The sequence below is a fragment of the Molossus molossus genome, unplaced genomic scaffold (genome assembly GCF_014108415.1).
Source record: "Molossus molossus isolate mMolMol1 unplaced genomic scaffold, mMolMol1.p scaffold_m16_p_5, whole genome shotgun sequence".
Lineage (NCBI taxonomy): Eukaryota > Metazoa > Chordata > Mammalia > Chiroptera > Molossidae > Molossus > Molossus molossus.
Genome location: NW_023425388.1, coordinates 64,821,856 through 64,845,838, shown reverse-complemented (window position 1 = coordinate 64,845,838; position 23,983 = coordinate 64,821,856). Strand labels below are relative to the sequence as shown.

The following is a 23,983-nucleotide window of genomic DNA, read 5'->3' as shown; positions in this document are numbered from 1 at the left end:
GTTATATAGTTTTCACAGAAAGAATGCAATTTTATCTGGAGAAATTTTTCTTGAATTGAATCCTGGGATATTTTTAATGTAGTCCCTTCTAGAAATAACAAGATAGAAATTGAATTCAAACAATGTTTTGTAGCAAAGTCAAATGTCCCTCAGTTGACCATTTCTTTTCCTTACCTTGATGAAGGCCATGAGTATACTTCCTATATTAATAGAACAATAGGAATTCTAATAATAAATATGAAAAGTTGAAGAAATCCTGACAAATTTTTCAGAACAATTGTTGAAAATATTTATTTTGAAAAGACCTTTAGTCAAAAAAAACAGCAGAAACAAAAAAGACACAAAAAAGAGAAATATCACATTTTATAAAAGCAGTAGAATGACATGCTGAGTTTAGTTCCACAAGAAGGGCCACAACAATTTGTATGGGTGGCCAGCAATGGAGGTATGGAAAAAAAAACAAAAACAGAATTGAGATAAGAGGTAGAAGATACTTCTTTGATTACTTTCTGCAAGTCTGGTTTGGAGAGGAACCTCTGAAAAACCATGAGTTAGGACAGGTCTAATCTACTAGCACACCAGAGGCAAAACCAATATAATCTGCTGAAAAATACCATTTGTGTCATTTTTCAGGGTAACTCCTTAAGGGGGTTTGGTTCCACCAATGAATAAAGTTCCTAATTCTACACTAAGCTCATCCTTTGGGACATCAATCTCATCTCCTGCTTCTTCCCCAAGTTTTTTCCACCAGGGTGCTTGGATATGCTTCAGAGTGGTGAGGTGGGCCTGCTTGGCCTTGGCTGCCACAGGTCTAGATCTACTTAGGAGGAGCTCAGGTTCTTTTCCTTCTGCCTCCTTTAGACTTGGTGACTCTGTAGTAAATAGAAAATAAACAGGTGAGTGGAAGAGTTCTGTACAAACAAGCAGGAACTTGGAAACTATAGAATAGAATTCTGCAACAGCAGGTAGGGACAGGGTTCCAACTCTGAATCTACTATCATTGCTAGGTCTAGATGGCATGTGACTATTCACAAGTTATAGCTGTGGCTAGCAGCAATTACACCCACCCCCTCATTCTGTGTTTAAAAGAAAAAAAAAATGTAGGTTTATTTAAAATAATAGCAGAATTCCATCCTACAGATAAGAGGCTCAGTTATAGCCACCTATCCATTCAAAAATATAAAATTTGCAAGTAATGGCATTAAATAAAGGTATATCTGCTCCACATATACTTCAAGTATTTCAGTGGCTTCATGGATGAGATGTCTCATTAAATGCATCAGTGAGGATCAGATGAATTATTTTTTTGTGAAAGCCCTTCATTAAAAATTATAAAATGGCACTGTACCCATTGTCATCATCTACTTCTAAAATATGATCAACAGCTTTTGAGACTACATAATAGAATCTAACTAGTAGGTCTCAGCATTTTAACTTAACTTTGAGTTGATACATATGAATGATAGCAATGCTGGAGGATCTAGTCAAGAAGAAGGTTATGGAATCTGCATCATTTGGAAACATTTGTGCTGGTATAATCTAGAAGCAGAAATTTCTAAAGACAGGAGATGGACTTTTTAAAAGACCACTAAATAGTCTTTTCCTTCTGAAGATTTTGGATGTCACAAAATTTGTATATGTGTGGAATGAACACATACTCATTAACTGTTCAATGTTGGTGCTGATCTGAGCCTTCAGAGCCTCCCTGTGCTGCTGGGCTCTATCTTGTAGGGCTCTACCCATGAAGTAGTGTTGTAGTCGTTCTTGTGCTTGGGAATGGAGCTCCTTGCTGGCTACATCTGACGTCTGAGAGCCCTTGAAACAGAGGACAGAAAAAATTGTCACAGGAAGAACACATATTCCAAAGTATGTTTCACTCAACCACTAAGCAGAGGTTCCGGAGTGCTTAGCTATCTCTCATCTTATCAATTGAATGTTATAACTGATGTCTACCTTCTACTCCTGAGCAAACGTTTAAATAGACTCTTAAAAGCAGTTTTAGATGAAATGCAGGTGGGAAAGTTTCTTTTTGGTATGCTCCCATGCCTCACTTCCTCACACAGTGTGGTATTCTGGGAGTAGAGATAAGATCTAGAAATCAGTGAAAATTATAAATTTAGTAAAGACATTGGCCCAGAAGAGAAGTAGTAAGGCCAATCCATTTGTTCTAGACCCCTACTGGATAAGACTATCTTATTTATCTTATTCTCACTCCCAAACTTATCTAAGCCATAATGTTATAACTGCTTCTGATTTCATAGAACAAGGGACAAATCAACCAAAGGACCATGTTCTTTTGTTTACTCAACTACTTAAAGGGAAATTAGCTAATTACTTTGGAGAAGAATGAAATAATTCTAACTTTAAAGTTGATAAAGTTTCTGACACCACAAAAATTCCAATTCCTGGATTTTGGATGCAGCTCTGTTCCAGCTAACACCTCACTTTTCAGGTGTGGAATTTTAAACAGCTGCACTACAGTATGGCTAAAGCAGCACTTATTTTTAAAACAGCAGTATGTATCAAAATCACACATAGTGCATTAAAAAAAAACACATTAAAGACCTAAATGTAAGCTAAAACTATAACACTCTTAGAAAAAAATGGAGGAAGAACTCCATGACACTGGATTTTGCAATAATTTCTTGGATATGACACTAAAGGCACAGGCTACAAAAGAAAATATAGACACATTAGACTTCACCAAAATTAAAAACTTTTGTGCATTAAAGGACACTATCAACAGAATAAAAAGGAAGCCCAAACGAATGGGAGAAAATATTTGCAAATCATATATCTGAACGGATTAAAATCCAAAATATATAGGTAACTCCTAAAACTCAACCACCAAAACCAACCAACCTGGTTAAAAAAAGACAAAGAACTGGAATAGACATTTCTCAAAAAAAAGGATAAAGAAATGGTCAATAAACACAAGAAAAGATGCTCAAAATCACTAATCATTAGGAAAATGCAAATCCAAATTATAATATCACTTCACCCATTAGGACATGAAAATAACAAATGTTGGTGAGGATGTGGAGTCTTGCTAATGCAGTATGGAAAATAACTAACTCAAAGCAAAGTCTCCTGTACTACTGACTATACCTCTAAAGCCTGTGCAATTATAAAGAAGACTCAAATCCATTAACTCTATGGTAAAGCAACTGCTTTACCTTATACCGTCAATATTATGTACATATATATTCTTTCTCTGTGTTGAGACACTGCTTTGTTGGCAAATATCATGTACTAAAATAATGTAACACTGATACAGCATAGAAAGCTACATACTGAATGTCTTCTGACATAGTCATCCACTTGTTGTTTCAGTTCAACTCTACGTGCATCAGTGAGTTCTCTGAGTCCTTGCCATGGAGCAAATAGCTTCTTTTTCTTACGGCACTTTGCTAAGAATTTAAGAGTCTAGGGGAAGAAAAAAGATTTATGATTTTTCTTCCCTAATAGAACTGTTTTCTTCCTACACCAACATATGATAGCAACGACACTGTAATAGTTGTTAACTCTAAGTGTATATGAGGAGAGGGATGGGACTATGATGGGAGTAAGAGAAAAATTACTTTTTAATTACATTCTTCTGTAGTGTTTTAATATTTTACAAGGATATATTCATGTATCATTTATACAGTAAGCAGTAAGGAGGAAAAAACAGGAAATAAGCATTGAGGTCTAGTCTCAATTCTAGTCCCTTATAAAGTGTATGATTTGGGGAAGTTACTTATCTCTATAGGATAGAAAACAGTGACCCAAATTCTACTTAGCCTACGGGTTTGTACAGATCAAAGAAACAATCTATAAGTAAAAGCTTTGTAAATGAATGTTCTTCCTTATGTCCTTTAGAATGGAATTCTGCTAAAACAGGAAATCTTGTTAACAGGCAAGATTTGGAGACAAATATGAAATTATTCTGCCCAATTTTTTTTCACTCTTCTCCCTTCTTTGTAGTTCTTATTTTATATATATATGTGAATGTGACTTAAAAATTACAATAATCTAATTATCCCTAATGCATTTTCTATGCATTAAAAACATCAAATATGACATACTATATTTATACAGAACTTTGCAATTTACAAAACACTTTCCCATAAATTAGGTCATCTGATCCAAATAACAACTGAATGAAAATGGTAGGGTAGGCATCCATTCATACATCAAGCATGTGCTGAAAGCTGACAACAATAAATAAGATTTAATTCCTTATCTTTGAGATGTTCACAGCCCAAGTAAGAAAGAAAACAAATTTAACAAATAAACACTGCAGTATGGTAAATGTGTACAAGGGTCTAAGAAAGTACTAAGGACTGAGTTATAAATTAGTTTGGCAAGTAGTAAAAAGGTTCTTATTTTATAGAGGAGAGACTAAGGCTCAGAAAAGCTGTGATTTGACCAAGATTGTACAGCAGGTAAATAGTAAAGTTAGGTTTGACACATGTTTTTGCTTCCTAATTCAGTACTCTTTTTCTTGTATCAGACTCACTGCTCTCTGAAGTGTGACAGCTGCTTTATACTCCATGAGAGATGGCTTGTGTTGGTGAAAATTTTTCCTTTCCCTGTACCCTCTCCAGTGTTTCTGGATAACCAATGCTGATTTCTCTTCTATTTCCCGATTATGTTTTTCCACCTGACCTAAAAGGAGAACAGACACTATTACAACCTACTCACTTCTATGATTACTCAAATTCTGGAATCAGTACAATGATAGTAACAAAAATCTTGTAATTTTTAAAATACTGTTCACTTATTTTCCCAATTCTATTATTTTATAATGGTTCTAAGATTTCAGAAACAAAGAGCTCCAAAAGGTTTCTCAGTTTGCAGATTATACAGCTGCTTAAGAGAAAAAACTCGTATGTTTTGTGTCACAGAAAAAAAGGGCTGAAAACCCAATAGCAAGAACATTTAGAAAAAAGAATCACAAGTACATGGTTAGAAAGTCATTTAGTACCACCAGAGGGAAAGGGCAAAACATATGTATCTGTTATCTACTCTGTGTATCCTAAATTTCTGTTTAGTCACTCACTCAGTTCTACAAATGACTTTCTTTTTACTTTCTCAGAGTTGGTCAGCATATAGCCCAGGGTTCACAGTAGCTAATTAAAAGAATAAGGTAGTAGAAGGTAATAATAAAAAGGGATGTATTTGAGCGACAGTATAAAACAATTGATAGGATTTAATGATGAACTGAATGTGATGGTAAGAGAGGAAAAGAACTCTAGGATGTCTCACAGATGAAAAACTGAATAGACTGTTGGTGAAATTACCTGAGATTAGGAATACAGAGAGGAAATTAGAGGGGAGAGATAAGGACTAGATTTTGAGATGTTTGTGCATAGCTAAGTAAAGTTATCTAACAGACAGCTGGCTATAGCTATGCTGCCTTATGTAGTCAACACTATCTACAAATGGCTACTTAAATGAAATAAAATTAAAAATTCAGGTCCTCGAGTGCACTAGCCATATTTCAAGTACTCAACAGCCACTTCTAGCCAATGACTAAGTATTGGACAGTGTAGATATAGAACATTTCATTTTGTACAAAGTTCTCCTGGGCTACAGCTTAGGAGAGAAGGGTGAGGCTGGAGACAAAATTTCAGACTGCTCAGCACTCAGTAGTTGAAGCCAGTTACCTTAGGAAGAACAACATGAGAATAATGGGGTGGAGCTGAACACTGAGAAACATCTATATTTATGGAAAGGAAGAGAAATAAGAAATTAATGAAGGATACTGGGAATAAACAGGAGGAAGTAAAGAGGAAAAATAAAAAAAGAATCTTTAAACCAGTCAGATATCTCAGATTACACTTTAATATTAATTTCAGCTTAGTGTGTCAAAGGTGGCAAGAAGGTGTCACAAGGTTTACACTGGGGTATGAGTAAAGTTCTGATGGCAGAATGGCAATATTCTAACTCCTGACTTCAGTTCAAGGGATTCTTTCTTTATGAGAATAGAAAAATTAGTGGAGAGATAGCTCATCATTAACTAATAGGCTTTAATCAGAAAACATAGTAACTTTTTTTTTTTGACTCAATATTTAATAAGGTTTATATAACAAAGGAGAAACAAAGAAAAGGTCTACATTTTTAAAAAGAAATCATCAGGTAGCTAGGAAATTTGGTTTATTAATATATATCCTAAACAGAGAAATCTAGAGGGGAGAGCCTGGAGAGCAAGCCCAGCCACACCAGAAGGGCTACTGGAGTCTCACTGCCTTTACTGACTGCTTTTCTCTGGTCAGGATTCTGAAGCTCCTACAGAAAGAAAAGGCAAGGCTGCCTGGAAGTAGCTGCATCTAATCAGCCCCATCCCAAGCAATCAAATGAAGTCCAGGAAATTCCATATGCAACCAGAAGAATAGACATCCTGGAGCATTTTGCCACAGTTAAGAGTAGCGGAAATTGACCCCCATCAATGCTAATAACAAAGAAGAACTAAAGGTGAAGAAACCTATGTGGGTCCCTGTGCCTTCTTTTTTGGGAAGGTGGTGGCTGCGGGGGTAAGAAGGATGAGAATTAGGACACAGGCAGTTGGAAGGCTGTGCAGACTGTCCCCCTTTGTTCTGATACCACCTCTTCAATAGCAGCACAGAGCAGTGTATTTCTCCAGGAAAAATAATGAAAACAACAATGGCTCAGCTTATGCCCCTGACTTACCCTAACAATCTTTAAAAATGTTTGTTAACATAGCAATGGTTTGTGGGCCTTGTTTAAGACATCCTTCCCTATCCAAAAGTCATATAGATATTCTGTATTTTCTTCTGAAATTTTAAAGTTTTTCCTTTTACAAGGAATTACTCATTTTCTGAAAGCCACAAAAGAGAAAAAACTAAAAAGGAAATAAAATTTACTTCATTAAAACAAATAAATATATCCTACACATTCTTACACTTATAAAATTGATACTGCCACCCACCTGGATGAACTATTTCGAGCATACTCAACCGTAATTCTCGGGAAAGTCTCATGGCTCTCTGTCTTTGAAGTTGAAGTCGTGATCTGCGGTCCTCTTCTTCCTTCTGCCTATTTAGCTCTAGTAACAACTTTGCTCGTTTGGATCTGTGATGGAAACATTAAGTACCATACACAACATTTTCATAAATTGTATGTTCACTCAGAAGTATATGAAAATGCTTAAACTCATTAGTAATCATATAAATACAGACAGAAAAAAAATTAATATAATTCCTTGTGTTGTTAGAATATGATGAAATAAATTTTCATGTGCTGCAACTATGCAACCTTTTGAAGAAATATTTAAAATACATATCACCCTGGCTGGGTAGCTCAGTTGGTTGGAGTTCTGTCCCGATATGCCAAGGTAACAGGTTTGATCCCCATCAAGGCACATATAAGAAACAACAATGAATGCATAAAGAAGTGAAACAACAAGTTGCTGTGTATCTCTCTCTCTAAAATCAATAAGAAAAAAAGAAAATACATATCAAAAGCCTTAAAAATGTTAACTAATTAATTCCATTTCTAATGATTTTCTTAAGGAAAAACTTGATATTATGTTCTCCTTAGCATTACAATAGTAACAAGTTGAAAACAAGTCTCAATAGTGAGTTGGATAAATAAATACTGGTTCAGTCACTGATGGGTACTATGTAAAAATAAAAATTTCAAAGAATACTCAGTAACATGTGAATATACCAACAATCTAAGTCAAGTGAAAATAAAAAATCAGGATATATAAGAGATCCAAATTGCGTTAAATATATATATATATATATATATATATATATATATATATTATACAGAAAAATAAATGATGAGAAACAAAAATTTCAACAGGGATCTTCCCTGCATGGAATGATTATGGATGATTTAAATTATCTTCATATGTTCAACTATTTCTCAATTTTTTATATGTGGCCACAAAATTTTATTTAATTAGTATTTCTGTATTATCTGCTTTTACTCACCCAAATTCTCCTTAGACATTTCTAGCCAGTTTTGAATGCTTCCTACATCACTATGTAAGATCACGTGTCAGTCTCTAGTAAATATACTATACTTAAAATGCCTTCATATAACCATAAAAAAAAGAAACCAAAGAGGATAAGAAAAGAAGCAGAATGCATTATTTATCTCTATAGACTTAATTTGCATGTATCTCACTCAAGAATATTTGATCTCTCTTAGATTCTTAAAATTAAACTGCCAACAAATGTAGTCACCTTGGTTTTAGCTTTGTAGTCTTAAAAGGCAGACTTCATAATGGTGTAGGGAGGGTTATAATGATTTCTAACTCAATTTCTTTTGAAAAAGCAAGAACAATTAGGTGTAAGACAACTTTAAAAGTATTTTACTGTCTTTTTTTTTTTTTTGTACGTGCCCCTAGCGGGAACCGAACCCAGGACTCTCTGGACCACAGGCTGATGCTCCAACCGCTGAGCCAAACCGGCCAGGGCTAAAAGTATTTTAAAGTAGAGAGGAGCCCTGGCCAGTTTGGCTCAGAGGTTGGAGTGTCAGCCCGCAGACTGGAGAGTCCTGGGTTCCATTCCCGATAAGGGCACGTACCTCAGTTGCAGTTTGTCCCCAGCCCCGGTTGCGGTCATGTGGTGGCAACCATTCGATGTGTCTCTTTCATGTCAATGTTTTTCTCTCTCTCTCTCTCTTCCTCCCTTTCTCCCTCCTGGTCTATCTGAAGATATATGTAAAAATGTCCTCGGGTGAGGATAAAAAAAATAGAGAAGAAAAATTCCCCAAACAATTTTGATAACATTTCATGTGTGTTGTTTTGTGTTCTTTCAATTTCTTAACTGCTACCTTTTACAATTTGTTTTCTTCGGTTTTACATTGTGGCCAAAGTTGAGAGTTTACTTATTTCAAAATGTCTTTCTTGATGATTCCAAGATTGCTGCAGAGGAGATAGAAGCTATACTCATCTTCCCTCACCAAACCAGATTTACTGCTAAATTATAGAGCAATCAACCTGAATAACCAACTGAAGGCTAGTTGAACAGAAGTATTATAACCAAGGATTTAGAGGAAAAGCTACATAGAGACCAGCAGGATGAGCAGAGACATGGAAAGGGCTGGCCCCTGGTGCCCACTTGCGTGGTTGACAATCTGGATGGATATCTTGGCTGCAAAAATCCCCCCTGAGGAACACGGGGTCTTAAACCCACGCCAGGATCCTCAACCCAGAGCACTAGAGCCAGAAAGAGGAGCCCAAATAGCATCTGGCAGTAAAAATCAATGCAGGGCTCTATCCACCTGGGAGAGAAGGGAGTGTGCTAGAAACCCAAGTGCTCTCTTAAAGGGTCAATGCACAGGATATCAATCTGGGACACTCACCCAGGGCTCTGGTAAAGATAAGGTGAATCAGGGTATATGGGAGCCATAGAGAAGATTTGACTGGGGCGGCCCGAGGAAAGGTCTGGAGAGACAGCCAACAAGGTCCTTGTGTTGAGTCCCTCTGATGCCATTGTCCCAGGGTTAAACATTCCTTTTTTTTACAGCAACAGCCTGGGGAGTGCACTAGCCAGGTCCTCCAATTACTGGGAGCACCACCCTGCCGAGCTCGAGTCCCGCAGAAAAGTCTGCTGGCTGCACCCAACAGAAACTTTTGGTGTGTTCTTTTTCTGAAGAAACTCTTGGTGGACGCAGTCACTCACTAAGCTGTGCTGCTTTGAACAAGGGCCATTCCCCCACCACTTGTTTGCACAGTCATAGCCCCTCCCACAATGGGAGACTCATTTGACCTGTCCTTGTGATTCCCAGAGGCCCGGTCCTGCTGAGCTCAGTCCTGCAAGGCAATCAAAGTGCTATATAGAGCTGAGAACTTGAAAGAGCTTTTCCCTCAGAGGCTCCTGTTGGGGACCCAGATGGGTGCTGGGTTGTGCAGCTCTGTGCTGGTTTGTGTAGCTCCAGTTGGGAAGGCTATTTTTCCCCCACCCCTTCCAAGCACAGCTGGCGCCACATCCTCTATGGGAGATTTAGTTCACTTGTCCTGACTCCCAGTGGCCCAGCCCTGCTGGGCACTTGTGCAGAGGAGGTGGCTGGCTGTACCCAAACTAAACCTGTGGTGCACTCCTGCTGGGGAAGCTGGGGAGAGACCTGGAAAGAGACTGAGTGGTTTGATTCTGGAGTAGGGGCTACTTTCTCCCCACATTGAGTGCCTGACCACATTGCCCCCAAGAAGAAGACCCACCAGTCCCTTTTGCCTGACACTAGTTGCCTTGCCCGACTGAGCTCACTCCTTGTGGAAGAGACTGCAGGTTGTGACCAGCCTGGGCCCACTCTACAGTCTTTCTTCAGAAAGCTCTCAAGGAAGACCAGGTAACCTCCAGGTGGTGGAGAGGCCGGCAGGTGGAGGCGAATCTCAGGGTGCCTTGTGCCTAATCTACTCATGGCTTGGAGATGGAGGAAGCCAATCCCTGTACACAGCTTGGTCCCTCCCATGCACACCCAGGCCCAGTAAAGGCAGCCAGAAATAGCAAATCACAGGGTAGATCCAGGCAGGTTATAGGCAGTGTCTGACATCAATCTGCACTAGAACCCCTCCCAAGTGGACCCAGAACCAACACAACCAGTGGTGGGTTTCATACCACATCAGAGCTTGACCAAACTAACTACACAAGTGGTATACTCAAAGGGAGATCCTGGCAGGCACCAGACCCTGTAGGGAGAACTCTGACTCAGGGCAGCCCCTGTACTTTGAAGCTCATACATGGAGATGGAGGTTGATCCTTACAGTCAGCCACCCTGAAGGTTAACCCTATCCATGAATGAACCAACAGTATTTGAGACTCAACTACAACAGGAGGGAATACATAACTCACACAAGAGACATTCCTGGAGCATCTAGCTCAGATAAACTAGAAGATTGCACCACTGAGCCCAACAAGACACTTACAACATAAAACCACCATCATAAGTTTGAGAGTCATAGCAGATCTACCTATAATACACAGAAGTTAAAAAAAAAAAGAGCAGACAAAAAAGGGAAACAAAGAAACATGCCCTAAATGAAAGAATAAGAGACATCCCAAGAACAAGAATGAAATGAAATAGAAGCAACCAAGGTACAGATGCAGAGTTCAATCCAATGGCTATAAGGATGCAGAGTTCAATCCAATGGTTATAAGGATGCTTAAGGGGCTTGGGAAAAATAGATGACCTCAGTGAGAATTTAAAGAGTTAGTAGGCATTAAAAAGGACATAGAATCCAAGAAAAAGAATGAAGAATACAATATCTGAAATGAAGAATACACTAGAAGGAATCAATAGCAGGTCAGATGAAGCAGAGGACTGAGTCAGTGATTTAGAGGACAACAAAACAGAAAACACACAAGCAGAGCAAAAAAAGAAAAAAGAATTTTTAAAAATTAAGAAAGTCAAAAGGACCTCTGGGACAACATAAAGCATAACAACATCTGTATCATAGGAATACCAGAAGAGAGAGGGCAGGAGATTGAGAACCTGTTTGAAGAAATAATGGCTAAAATCTTCCCTAGCCCAATGAAAGAAAAAGACACACATATCCAGGAAGCACAGATATTCCCAATGAAGATGATCCCAAAGAAACTAACACCAAAATATATCATAATTAAAATAGCAAAGGTTAAAGGCAGAGAATTTTGAAAGCAGCAAGAGAAAAGCAATTACTTACCTAAAAGGGAGTTCCCATAAGACTGCCAGCTGATTTCTCTACAGAAACACTTAAGGCCAGAAGGGACTGGCATGAAATATCTGAAGTGATGAAAAGCAAAGACCTACAATCAAGATTACCCTATCCAGCAAGGCTATCATTTAAAATTGAAGGGGAAATAAAGAGCTTCCCAAACAAAATAAAGCTGAAGGAGTTCATTACCACCAAACCAGTATTACAAGAAAAGTTAAAAAGTCTTCTTTAAGAATAAAGAGAAGAAAAACAACAGCAGGGGAACATACTTATAAGAATAAAATAATAAATACATACTTATCAATAATCACTTTAAATGTAAACAGATTAAATTTTCCATTCACAAGACATAGGGTAGCTGAATGGGTAAGAAAACAAGACCCATAGCCCTGGCCGGTTTGGCTCAGCAGTTGGAGCATCGGCCTGTGGACCAGAGAGTCCCGGGTTCAGTTCCCACTAAGGGCACGTACCAAAAATAAATAAATAAATAAATAAATAAATAAATAAATAAAACGAAAACAAGACCCATAGGTACCCTGCTTACAAGGTACCTACCTCAGAACAAAAGATACTCATAGACTAAAAGGGATGGAAATAGATATTTCATGCAAATGGAAACAAAAGAAAAGCTGGGGTAGCAATACTTATGTCAGACAAAACAAACTTCAAAACAAAGGCCGTAACAAGAGACAAAGAGGACATTAAATAATACTAAAGGGATTGATCCAACAAGAGAATATATAGCCCTTGTAAACATATATGCACCTAATACAGGAGCACCTAAATATATAAAGCAAATCTTGATGGACATAAAGTGAGAGACTGATAGTAATAGTCACAGTAGGGGATTTTAACACCCCACTGACATCAATGAATAGATCTTTCAGACAAAAATAACCCAACAACAACAAGAGAACAGTGGCCTTAAACAACACACTAGCCCATACAGATTTAATTGTTGGTGGGAATGCAGATTGGTGCAGCCACTATGGAAAGCAGTAGGGAGTTAACTCAAAAATTAAAAATAAAATGTCTTATGACCCAGAAATCCACTTCTGGGAATACATCCAAAGAAATGCAAAACACTAACTTGAAAGACTGCATCACCCCTATGTTTATTGAGCATTATTTACAATAGCCAAGATTTGGAAGCAGCCCAAATGCCCATCAGCAGATGAGTGAATAAAAAAGCTGTGGAACATTTACACAATGGAATACTACTTGGTTGTAAAAAAAAAGAATGAAATCTCACCTTTTGCTACAGTACATGGATGGACCTGGAGAATATATGCTAGGTGAAATAATCCAGTCATGGAAAGATAAGTACCATATTATTTCACTTATACGTGGAATCTAACGACAAAATAAACTAACAAACAAAACAGAAACAGACTTATAGATACAGAAAACAGACAGCTGTCAGAGGGGAGGGTGGTTGGGGGATTGGGTGAAAAAGGAAAAAGGATTAAGAAAAAAAGCAAACAAAAACTCACAGACACTGTGTACTAGAGGGAAAGGGGAATGGGGGGAGGTAGATGGTAAATGGGGTATAAATAGTGATGAAAGGAAACGAGCTTGGGTGGTGAACACAATACAATACACAGATCATGTATCATAGAATTGTACACTTGAAACCTATACAATGTTATTAACCAATGCCATCCCAATAAATTCAATAAACATAAAAATGTTTCTTATCCTTATTTATTATCAAAGGTAGAAAAGACCTCAAGTGTGCGTGTGCTAAAAGAGAAGTTATTCTAGAGAAGCTTTAGGGTGAGTTGTATAGTTTCAAAGTATCTCTTACTCCTCCTGACAGTCAGATCAAGTAAAAACTTTTCTTTCCCTTCCCAGTAGCTGATGGAAACATGTCTCTCCTATGGATCCCCCACTCCAAAACTTCTAGGTTATACAGCATGTAGATAAAGATGTTTTGCCCTTTACCTGCTTGTGGAGCGTAAAAGACAATAGGCCCTAAACAGCATCTTTCAAAATGATGAACAACAAAACTAAAAACAATGTTTTTAACCAAAGTGATTACAGATTATAATACCTAGTATGCATTAACCTTATCTTTAATATACTAAACATAGTAATCATTAAAATTATATCACTAGGACATTTAATGTGTCAAAAAAACTGAGTTTGAGAAGCAGCTTAGGCATACAGACCATGAAAGACTATGGCAAAAGTGAAAGACTATGAAGCATGCAGGTGGAAGGAAGTACAATACAAACTAGCATAGTAACATTCTAGTGGGTAACTGTCTCTAATTACTCATCACTCAAAAATTAAAATATTGATTCCAAAATGGTGGGGTAGTGAACGGAAGCTACACAGACCGTCTCCCAGAATCGAAGTGTAATTACAACTCTAACACAGACAAATCGACGGGAAAAAGCAACAGAAAAGCAGCTTGAGAGGACCACATAACCAGGGACACTGATTCAATTCTGGTAGGATTGCGAAGGCGCGCACGAGACGGGGGCTGGGAGCCCACAGACAGCAACGGCCTCAGCTGGAAGCAGCGTCCTCGGGTTAAACTTTCAAGTGGCTCCACAGCGCAGAGCTGGGATGGAGGCTAAAAGGCCACAGCCACTCACCTTGGGCTCCGGCAGAGGGAGGGCAGACTGCACTGGAACTGTGTGGGGACACTCAGGATTTGGAGGGCATGCAGAGCTTTGGCTGATTCGCTGCCACGCAGGACGGTGGCCATCTTATTCCTTCCCACAGCTCTGGGGACAAGCAGCAGCCCCTCCCTCGGAGATCCAACCCCACCCTGTGGGCCACTGAAATGCTAATTGAGGCTCATTAACAACCAGCATCTGCCCTACCCTCGTGGAATCCTCTTATGCTGAGTACCTGAGGGAGTTTTTCAATCAACTGACAACCCAAAACTCTTCAAGTAACCTCGACTGCTAGCCTCCAGGCAAAAAGCTAGAGGATAACAGTACCTTTCCTGAGCTAGAAACTCTAAACAGGAAACTAAGACTTGACAGTGGTGTTTAACGTGGGTCCTCCCTCGCTCATCCAAACCCAGGAGAGGGAGCCACAAACAGCAGAACACCAACACCCACAGGGAAAACTTGACAGGTTCCAAAGCCCACTGTGATAGCCAAAATGGTGAAACACAGAAACAGAAGCCAAATGAAAGAACAAGAGACCTCCAGCAAAGATGAGATCAATGTGGAGCAGTTAGGCAAGTTAACAGAGCTAGAATTTAGAGCCATGATCTTGAGGAAGCTCAACAGCATGAGTAAGGACATAGAGATGCTGAAAATAAACAAATTGGAAATTAAAAACCACCCAGAAGAGATTAAAAAAATGACATATCAGAAATGAAAAACACATTGGAAGGTCTAAAAAGCAGAGTAGAGGAAGCTGAGGACTGGATCAGTGAATTAGAAGACAGGGTAGAAAAAAATCAACCAATCAGAAAACCAAAAGTAAAAAACAATTAAAAAACAGGAAGACAGCTTAAGAGAACTGTGGGACGACTGGAAACGTAATAATATTCACATCATAGGAGTTCCCGAAAAAAAATAAAATGAGCAAGGGTGAGAGAATACATTCAAAGAAATAGTAACAGAATATTTCCCTAATTTGGTGAAGGAAGAAGGCATTCAAGTTCAAGAAGCACAGAGAGCCCCAAGTAAGAAGAACCCAAACAGGCCCACACCAAGACACATAGTAATCAAAGTGCCAAAAATTAAAGACAAAGAGAGAATCCTAAAAGCAGGAAGAGATAAGCAACAGGGTACCTACAAAGGAAACCCCATAAGGCTCTCAGCTGACTTCTCATAAGAAACACTACAGGCCAGAAGGGAATGGCATGAAGTAATCGAGGTCATGAAAAACAAAGATCTGAATCCAAGACTACTCTACCTAGCAAGGCTATCATTCAAAACAGAAGGTCAAATAAAGAGCTTCCCAGACAAAAAAAGGCTAAGGGAATACATTAGCACCAAACCACCACTGCAAGAAATGTTAAAAGGACTACTGTAATTAGAAGATATAGGAAGAAAAATATGACCACACTAAAGAAAAATGGCAATAAACAAATACATATCAATAATCACCTTAAATGTAAATGGACTGAATGTGCCAATAAAAAGACACAGAGTAGCTGTGATTGGATAAGAAAGCATGACTCATCTATATGTTGTTTACAAGAGACCCAGCTCACAAGAAAAGACTCACATAGGTTGAAAGTGAAGGGATGGAAAAAATATTCCAAGAAAATGGACAGCAAAAAAAACCTGGAGTAGCAATACTCATATCTGATAAAATAGATTTCAAAATGAGGGCCATAACTAAAGACGAAGAAGGCCATTACATAATGCTGAAAGGATCTATCCAACAGGAAGATATAACCTTGGTAAACCTATATGCACCCAATAAAGGAGCACCAAAATATATTAAAAATCTTCTGGAGGACTTCCAAGGAGAAATCGACAGCAATACAATCATAGCAGGGGACTTCAACACCCCGTTGACACCACAGGATAGATCCACTAGACAAATAATTAGCAAGGAAACAGACTCCAAATGAAGCACTAGACCAAATGGATTTAATAGATATCTAAAGAGAATTATAGCCCAAAACTACAGAATTTACATTCTTCTCAAGTGCACATGGGACATTCTAAAAGACCACATGATAGGACATAAACTAAATCTCTACAAGTTCAAGAAGACTGATATCATATCAAGCATCTTCTCAGATCACAATGGCAGGAAACTAGAAATCAACTGCAACAAGAACATGCAGAGACATTTTTCAAGACATGGAGGCTAAATGGCATATTATTAAACAATGAATGTGTTACTGAGGAAATCAAGGAAGAAATTAAAAACTTCCTGGAAACCAATAAAAATGAACACACAACAACACAAAATCTATGGGATACAGCAAAAGCAGTTCTGCGAGAGCAGTTCATAGCACTACAGGCCTACCTCAAGAAACAAGAAAAATTTCTAATTGACTGTCTAATCTCACAACTTAAAGAATTTGAAAGCAAACAAAAAGAAAACCCCAGAGCAAGTAGAAGGAAGGAAATAGTAAAGATCAGAGCAGAAATAAATGACATAGAGGCCAAAAAAACAATTCAAAGGATCAATGAAACAAAGAGCTGGTTTTTAAAAAAGATAAACAAGATTGATGGACCCTCAGCTAGACTCATCAAGAAACAAAGAGAGAGAACCCAAATACAAAAATCAGAAATGAAAGAGAAGAAGTAACAACCGACACCACAGAAATACAAAAGATCGTTAATAGCTACTATGAACAACTATATGGCAACAAATTCAACAATCTAAGCGAAATGAACAAATTTCTAGAAACACATAGTCTCCCAAAACTGGACCGGGAAAAGATAGAAAACTTGAACAGACCAATAACAACTAAGGAAATTGAAGAGGTAATCAAGACTCTCCCAGCAAACAAAAGCCCAGGCCCACATGGCTTCACGGGGGAGTTTTACCGAACATTCAAAAAAGAACTAACACCTATTCTCCTCAAACTATTTCAAAAAAATTCAAGAAGAAGGAAGACTACCAAACTCGTTCTATGAGGCCAGCATAATTCTAATTCCAAAACCAGAAAAAGACACTACAAAGAAAGAAAACTACAGGCCAATATCCCTGATGAACATAGATGCCAAAATCCTGAAAAAAATACTAGCAAATCGGATCCAGCAATACATCAAAAAAATTATTCACCATGACCAAGTGGGATTCATCCCAGGGATGCGAGGCTGGTACAATACTCGCAAATCAATAAATGTGATACACCACATAAATAAAATAAAGAATAAAAACAACATGATCATATCAATAGACGCTGAAAAAGCATTTGACAAAATCCAGCATCCATTTCTGATAAAAATGCTCAGCAATGTGAGAATAGAGGGATCATATCTCGACATAATAAAGACCATATATGAAAGACCTACAGCCAACATCATACTCAATAGGCAGAAACTAAAAACATTTCCATTAAGAACAGGAACAAGCCCTGGCCAGTTTGGCTCAGCGGTTAGAGCATCGGCCTGCGGTCCGGAGAGACCCGGGTTCGGTTCCCGCTAAGGGCACGTACTTCGGTTGCAGTTTGTCCCTGGCCCTGGTTGGTCGTGCGGGTGGCAGCCACTCGATGTGTCCCTTCACGTCGATGTTTCTCTCTCTGTCTCTCCCTTCCTCTCTCTCCCTCCCACTCTATCTGTACAAAAAATGGAAAAATATCCTCGGGTGAGGATAAAAAAAAAAAAAAAAAAAAGAACAGGAACAAGATAGGGATGTCCACCTTCGCCACTCTTATTTAACATAGTACTGGAAGTCTTAGCCATAGCAATCAGACATGAAGAAAAAATAAAAGGGATCCAAATTGGAAAGGAGAAAGTGAAACTGTCATTATTTGCAGATGAATTGCTATTATACATAGAAAACCCTAAAGACTCCATCAAAAATCTACTAGACTTAATAAGTGAATTTGGCAGAGTAGCAGAATACAAAATTAACGTCAAGAAATCGATAGCATTCGTATACACCAATGATGAACTCACAGAAAGTGAAACTGAAAAAACAATCCCATTTACCATCGCGGCAAAAAAAATTAAGATACCTAGGAACAAACTTAACCGACCTATTTGCAGAAAACTACAGGTCATTGAAAAAAGAAATAGAGGAAGATATAAAGAATTGGAAGCACATACCTTGTTGATGGATTGGAAGAATTAAATCATTAAAATGTCCATACTACCCAAAGCAATCTATAGATTCAATGCAATCCCCATCAAAATACCAACGACATATTTCACAGAACTAGAACAAATACTTCAAAAGTTCATATGGAACCAAAAAAGTCCCCAAATAGCCACAGCAATTTTGAAAAAGAAGGACAAAGTAGGTGGGATCACAATACCAGATATCAGGTTATACTACAAAGCTATTGTAATGAAAACGGCCTGGTACTGGCACAAGAACAGGCATATAGACCAGTGGAACAGAACTGAGAACCCAGAAATAGAGCCAAGGCAATCTGCTCAATTAATATATGACAAAGGGCCAGAGCATACAGTGGAGTAAAGACAGCCTCTTTGATAATGGTGTTGGGAAAATTGGACAGCTACATGCAAAAAAATGAAACTAGACCATCAACTTACACCATTCACAAAAATAAACTCAAAAAGGATAAAAGACTTAAATGTGACCTGTGAATCCATAAAAATTCTAGAAGAAAATGTAGGCATCAAAATTTTGGACATCATACGCAGAACTTTCACTGATAGATCACGTAAGGCAACAGAAACAAAGGAGAAAATGAACACATGAGACTACATCAAACTCAAAAGCTTCTGCATAGCAAAAGAAACAATCATCAAAATGGAAAGGCAACCCATTGTATGGGAGAACATCAATGCCAATGATATATCAGATGAGGGGTTAATTTCCAATATATATAGAGTGTTCATACAACTCAACAAAAGGAAGACAAAGAACCCAATTAAAAAATGGGCAGAGGAGCTGAATAGACACCTCTCCAAACAGGACATACAAATGGCCAAGAGACATATGAAGAAATGCTCAACATCACTAATCATCAGAGAGATGCAAATTAAAACAATGAGGTATCACCTCACACCTGTCAGATTGGCCACCATCAACAAAGCATCAACAAGTGTTGGCAAGGGTGTGGATAAAAGGGACTCTAGTACACTGCTGGTAGGAATGCAGAGTGGTGCAGCCACTATGGAAAACACTATGGTGTTACCTCAAAAAATTAAAAACTGAACTTCCATTTGACCCAGTGATCCTGCTTCTTGGAATATACCCTAAGAAGCCTGAAACACCAATCAGAAAGAATGTATGTACCCCCATGTTCATAGCAGCACTATTTACAATAGCTAAAATCTGGGAACAGCCCAAGTGTCCATAAGTAGATGAATGGATAAAAAAGCTGTGGTATATATACACAATGGAGTACTATGCAGCTGTAAGAAAGAAAGATCTCTTATCCTTTGAGACGACATGGAGGGACCTGGAAAGTATTATCCTAAGTGAAACAAGCCAAGCAGATAAAGACAAATACCACATGATCTCACTTAACATACGAAATATAATGAACATAACAGTCTGAGGAATACGGTAGACCCAGAAACATGGTAGTAGGGCACAGACTGACATCCCTCAGAAGAGGGACGGGGAGGTGTGGGGGGTGGGAAGAGATAAAGCAGAGAACTTATATTCATGTATGCATAATCAATCAACATGGACAACAAAGCTGGGAACGGGGCGGGGGGGACTAGGAAGGGGGGAGCCAATGGGGTAAAAAAGGAGAAACATCTGTAACAAAAAAAATAAAAAAGAAAATAAAATTAAAATATTATTAATTTAATTGCTTTAATAGGCATATGACCATCTGGCATTTGTACTGCATATCTGAAAAGGAAATGACTGATCAGATATCATATTCTCAAGTAAATTTATGTTAATTTACATGCCATGATTTACATTTAACTAACATGAATCTTTACCACAAGAGAGAGAGTTGGCCAAACTATCTGCTAACAAGAAATCAGAAATTCTCCAGGAATTCTTCTGTGGTGAAATAATAAGTATGAACCTAGGGAGTACCATACGAATTAATGCGCAAAGCAGTTGATTGGCCCTGCTCACAAACATTTTTGTGAGTAATTGCTGCCTGCTTGGTACTACTGTGCTAACAGGGAAGAGCAACAATTCTGCCCTTGAGGAGCTCAGTTTGAAGGAGTAGTTAAAAGGTAGCAGAATATATCAGAGAGAATTAGGGCTGAGGGGACTGGATAAAAGAAAGTGAAGAGAGCCCTGGCCGGTTTGGCTCAGCGGTTAGAGCGTCGGCCTGCGGTCCGGAGAGACCCGGGTTCGGTTCCCGCTAAGGGCGCGTACCTCGGTTGCAGTTTGTCCCCGGCCCTGGTTGGTCGTGCGGGTGGCAGCCACTCGATGTGTCCCTTTCACATCGATGTTTCCCTCTCTCTGTCTTCCTCTCTCTCCCTCCCTTTCTGTCTGTACAAAAAATGGAAAAATGTCCTCGGATGAGGATAAAAAAAAAAAAAAAAAAGAAAGTGAAGAGATTAGCCAAAGAACATATATGCATAGCACATGGACACAGACAACAATGTGGTGAATTTAAGGCAAGGGAAGAGAGGGCAAAGGCTGAGTGGATGTGGGCAAAGTGGGGTAAAATGGGGGACATTTGTAATAGTGTCAACAGCAACAACAAAAAAAGGTAGCAGAATATGCCACGTTGATACAGTATAAAGATTATTATGAGTCGGAGGTAAATGAGAATCAACAAATGCAAAAAAACTTCCCAGAGCTTCCCTTATCAAACTAAAAACAAAAAGGTCTGAGAAATGAGGAGTGCCATAAATCCCCCGATCCCAAGGACGTTTTATGGCCATGAAGAAGATGGACCTGCACAGATAACCCCTGTCTTCCATTAATTTCCCTAATATATTTACCTTCTGATATTTTGCTGCTCCTGAAAACCTAAAACCCCTTTCTCTGCCCTTGTAATCTCTCTCCAAATTTACTAATCTTTGTTAAAATCTATATAAGCCCAAGTTCTAAACACCCCTTTTGAGTTATTCATCATGTGAGGTTTCTTCTACATGATATGCACTGCACAAGTAAATAAACTGTTTTCTCTTGTAAATCTTTTTTTTTTTTCTGTTAGTCTAATTTTCAGAGCCCCAGCCAATGAACCTAAGATGATGGGTAGAGGAAAAAATTGTTTTCTTCTCCTACAAAATCAAAGACATAATTAAAACATATAAATAGCAGCAGCACCATAATAGAAGTAGGTAAATTGTGAGGTTTTATGAAGGTAATTACAATAGCTATTAGATGCTACAGAAAACAATGCTGAGGAAAAGAGTACTTTACAGAAAATAAAGTTTCTGACCACGAGAAATGATTAAATAAAAAAGAAACAGCCTTGACCAGGTAGTTCAATTAGTTGGAACATTGTACTGATATGCCAAAGTTGAAGGTTCAATCCCTAGTCAGGGCACATACAAGAATCAACTAATGAATGCATAAATATGGGGAACACAATCAACATTTCTCTCTCTCTCTAAAAAATTCATTAAGTAAAAAAACAAAAAAAAAAACAAAACCCTCATTAGCAAGGGTGACTATCAAAAACTGCCTCTAGTTGAATGTAAAGACCTCTGTCCCATAACTGTGATTGGTGGGCAGTCCCCCTAACCCCCCCAAAAAAAACTCAAAAGGGAGAAGTTAATATGAGATAATAACCTAACCACAAAGAGACAGAAATAACCTTTGCAGAAAACACAGCTATAAAGGAAACGAGAAATTTGCATAAACTATTGCAATTAATAGACAAGAATGCTGCTGAAGCCTGAAGCAAACTTGAAATTAAAAAATTAAATAGAACCCAAAGGTTAAAACTATACTGCAGTCCATCCTAAAACTTCAAACCCAAAATACTGAAAACATATTCATTATAATGTGAGATTTAAATAATTTTGGTTTAAATGCTATATTCTTTTAATGAAAATATTTATAACTGATCTGATTTGGTTACATAAAGCAATGGAATTTCTATTTTAAAATAGTGTAATATGAATTAAGATTCCATAGACATACTTCTAAGTGGACAAAATCTGTAATCCCGGGATACTTTTAAATAAAGATTTTAGTAATGCAAGAGAAAATAATCTGGAAAATTTGGCAAGTAAATTAAAGGTATGAGTTCATGTATGAAATAATGTAAGAGGGTAACAGCTGAGAAAAATAGCAGGTAGAATTCTTAAGTAATGAGTACACCACAGAAAGCAAGGCTATACTAAGACATCTCATATCCTGAACATAAGAATATACATTGTGACTCTCAAAGCATTCATCATTTCCTTAATTTATCTGACCAAATAAATCCTTTAAAAAGTTTTAGAAAAAGCTCCTTATTAACTATCCTTTGAAAATAGACAATAAACTTTGGCCCTAGCCAGTTTGGCTCAGCGGTTGAGCATAGGCCTGCAGACCAGAGAGTCCTGGGTTCAGTTCCTGCTAGGGGCACGTACCACATTAAAAAAAAAAAACTTTGCATAATGAATGCTGGAATGGATTATACTTGCCTCTCATGAGGATACACATACGTTAGCTCTTAGGCCATGTTATGAAAAAGTCATTTATGATTCCAAAATGGTGGCGGAGTGAATGGGAGCTACAAAGACAGTCTCCCAGGACCAAACTGGAATTACAACTAAAATAAAGACAAATCGACGAGAAAAGCAACAGAAAAGCAGCTTGCGAGGATCATATAACCAGGGACACTGACTCGATCCTGGTTGGATTGTGGAAGCGCAAGAGGGGGGCTGGGAGCCCACAGATAGCAGCAGCCTTAGTTGTGAGCAGCGCCCTCAGGTTAAACTCCCAAGTGGCTCCACAGCCCAGAGCTAGGACAGAACCTAAAATAGCCACAGCCACTCACCTTGGGCTCCGGCAGAGGGAGGACAGACTGGACTGGAACTGTGTGGGGACACTCAGGATTTTGAGGGTGCTCAGAGCTTTTACTGAGTTGCAGCCTCTCAGAACGGTGGTCATCTTACTCCTTCCCAGGGCTCTGGGGAGGGGCGGCAGCCCCTCCCTCGGAGATTCAACCCCACCCAGGTGGGCCATTGAAATGCAAATTGAGGCTCACTAACAACCAGCATCTGCCCCACCCTTGGGAAATCCCCTTACACTGAGCACTAGAGGGAGTTTTTCATTCAACTGAGAACCCAAGGCTCTTCAAGTAACGGCTACTGATAACCTCCAGGCAAAAAGCTACAGGGAAACTGTACCATTTCCTGGGCTAGCAACTCTAACCAGGAAAGTAAGACTTGACAGTGCTGGCGAGGCTGTGGACAAAAGGGGACTCTAGTACACTGCTGATGGGAATGCAGACTGGTAGAGCCCCTATGGAAAACACTATGGTGTTACCTCAAAAAATTAAAAATTGAACTGCCATTTGACCCAGTGATCCCACTTATAGGAATATACCCTAAGAAGCTTGAAACACCAATCAGAAAGAATATATGTAACCCCATGTTCATAGCAGCACTATTTACAATAGCTAAAATCTGGAAACAGCCCAAGTGTCGAATCAGTAGATGAATGGATAAAAAAGCAGTGGTACATATACACAATGGAGTACTATGCAGCTATAAGAAAGAAAGATCTCTTATCCTTTCAAATGACATGGAGGGACCTAGAAAGTATTATCCTAAGTGAAACAAGCCAAGCAGAAAAAGACAAATACCACATGATTTCACTTATATACGGAATATA

General features: G+C 38.5%; 1 protein-coding gene across 2 annotated transcripts in view; it reads right to left on the bottom strand.

Annotated features, from left to right (window-relative positions):
- Positions 1-264: 264 nt before the first annotated feature.
- Positions 265-23,983, bottom strand: part of IQCB1 (IQ motif containing B1) — a 67,612-nt gene continuing 43,893 nt past the window's right edge. The window contains exons 10-14 of one of the 2 annotated variants that reach the window (XM_036242895.1): positions 6,935-7,077; positions 4,502-4,650; positions 3,295-3,426; positions 1,659-1,815; positions 265-872 (exon numbers count right to left, since the gene is read on the bottom strand). In XM_036242895.1, coding sequence (XP_036098788.1) covers positions 643-872; positions 1,659-1,815; positions 3,295-3,426; positions 4,502-4,650; positions 6,935-7,077 — 811 coding nt within the window. In that variant the 3' untranslated portion in view covers positions 265-642. The remainder of the gene's footprint in view (positions 873-1,658; positions 1,816-3,294; positions 3,427-4,501; positions 4,651-6,934; positions 7,078-23,983) is intronic. The other variant, XM_036242896.1, reaches the window with a different exon arrangement.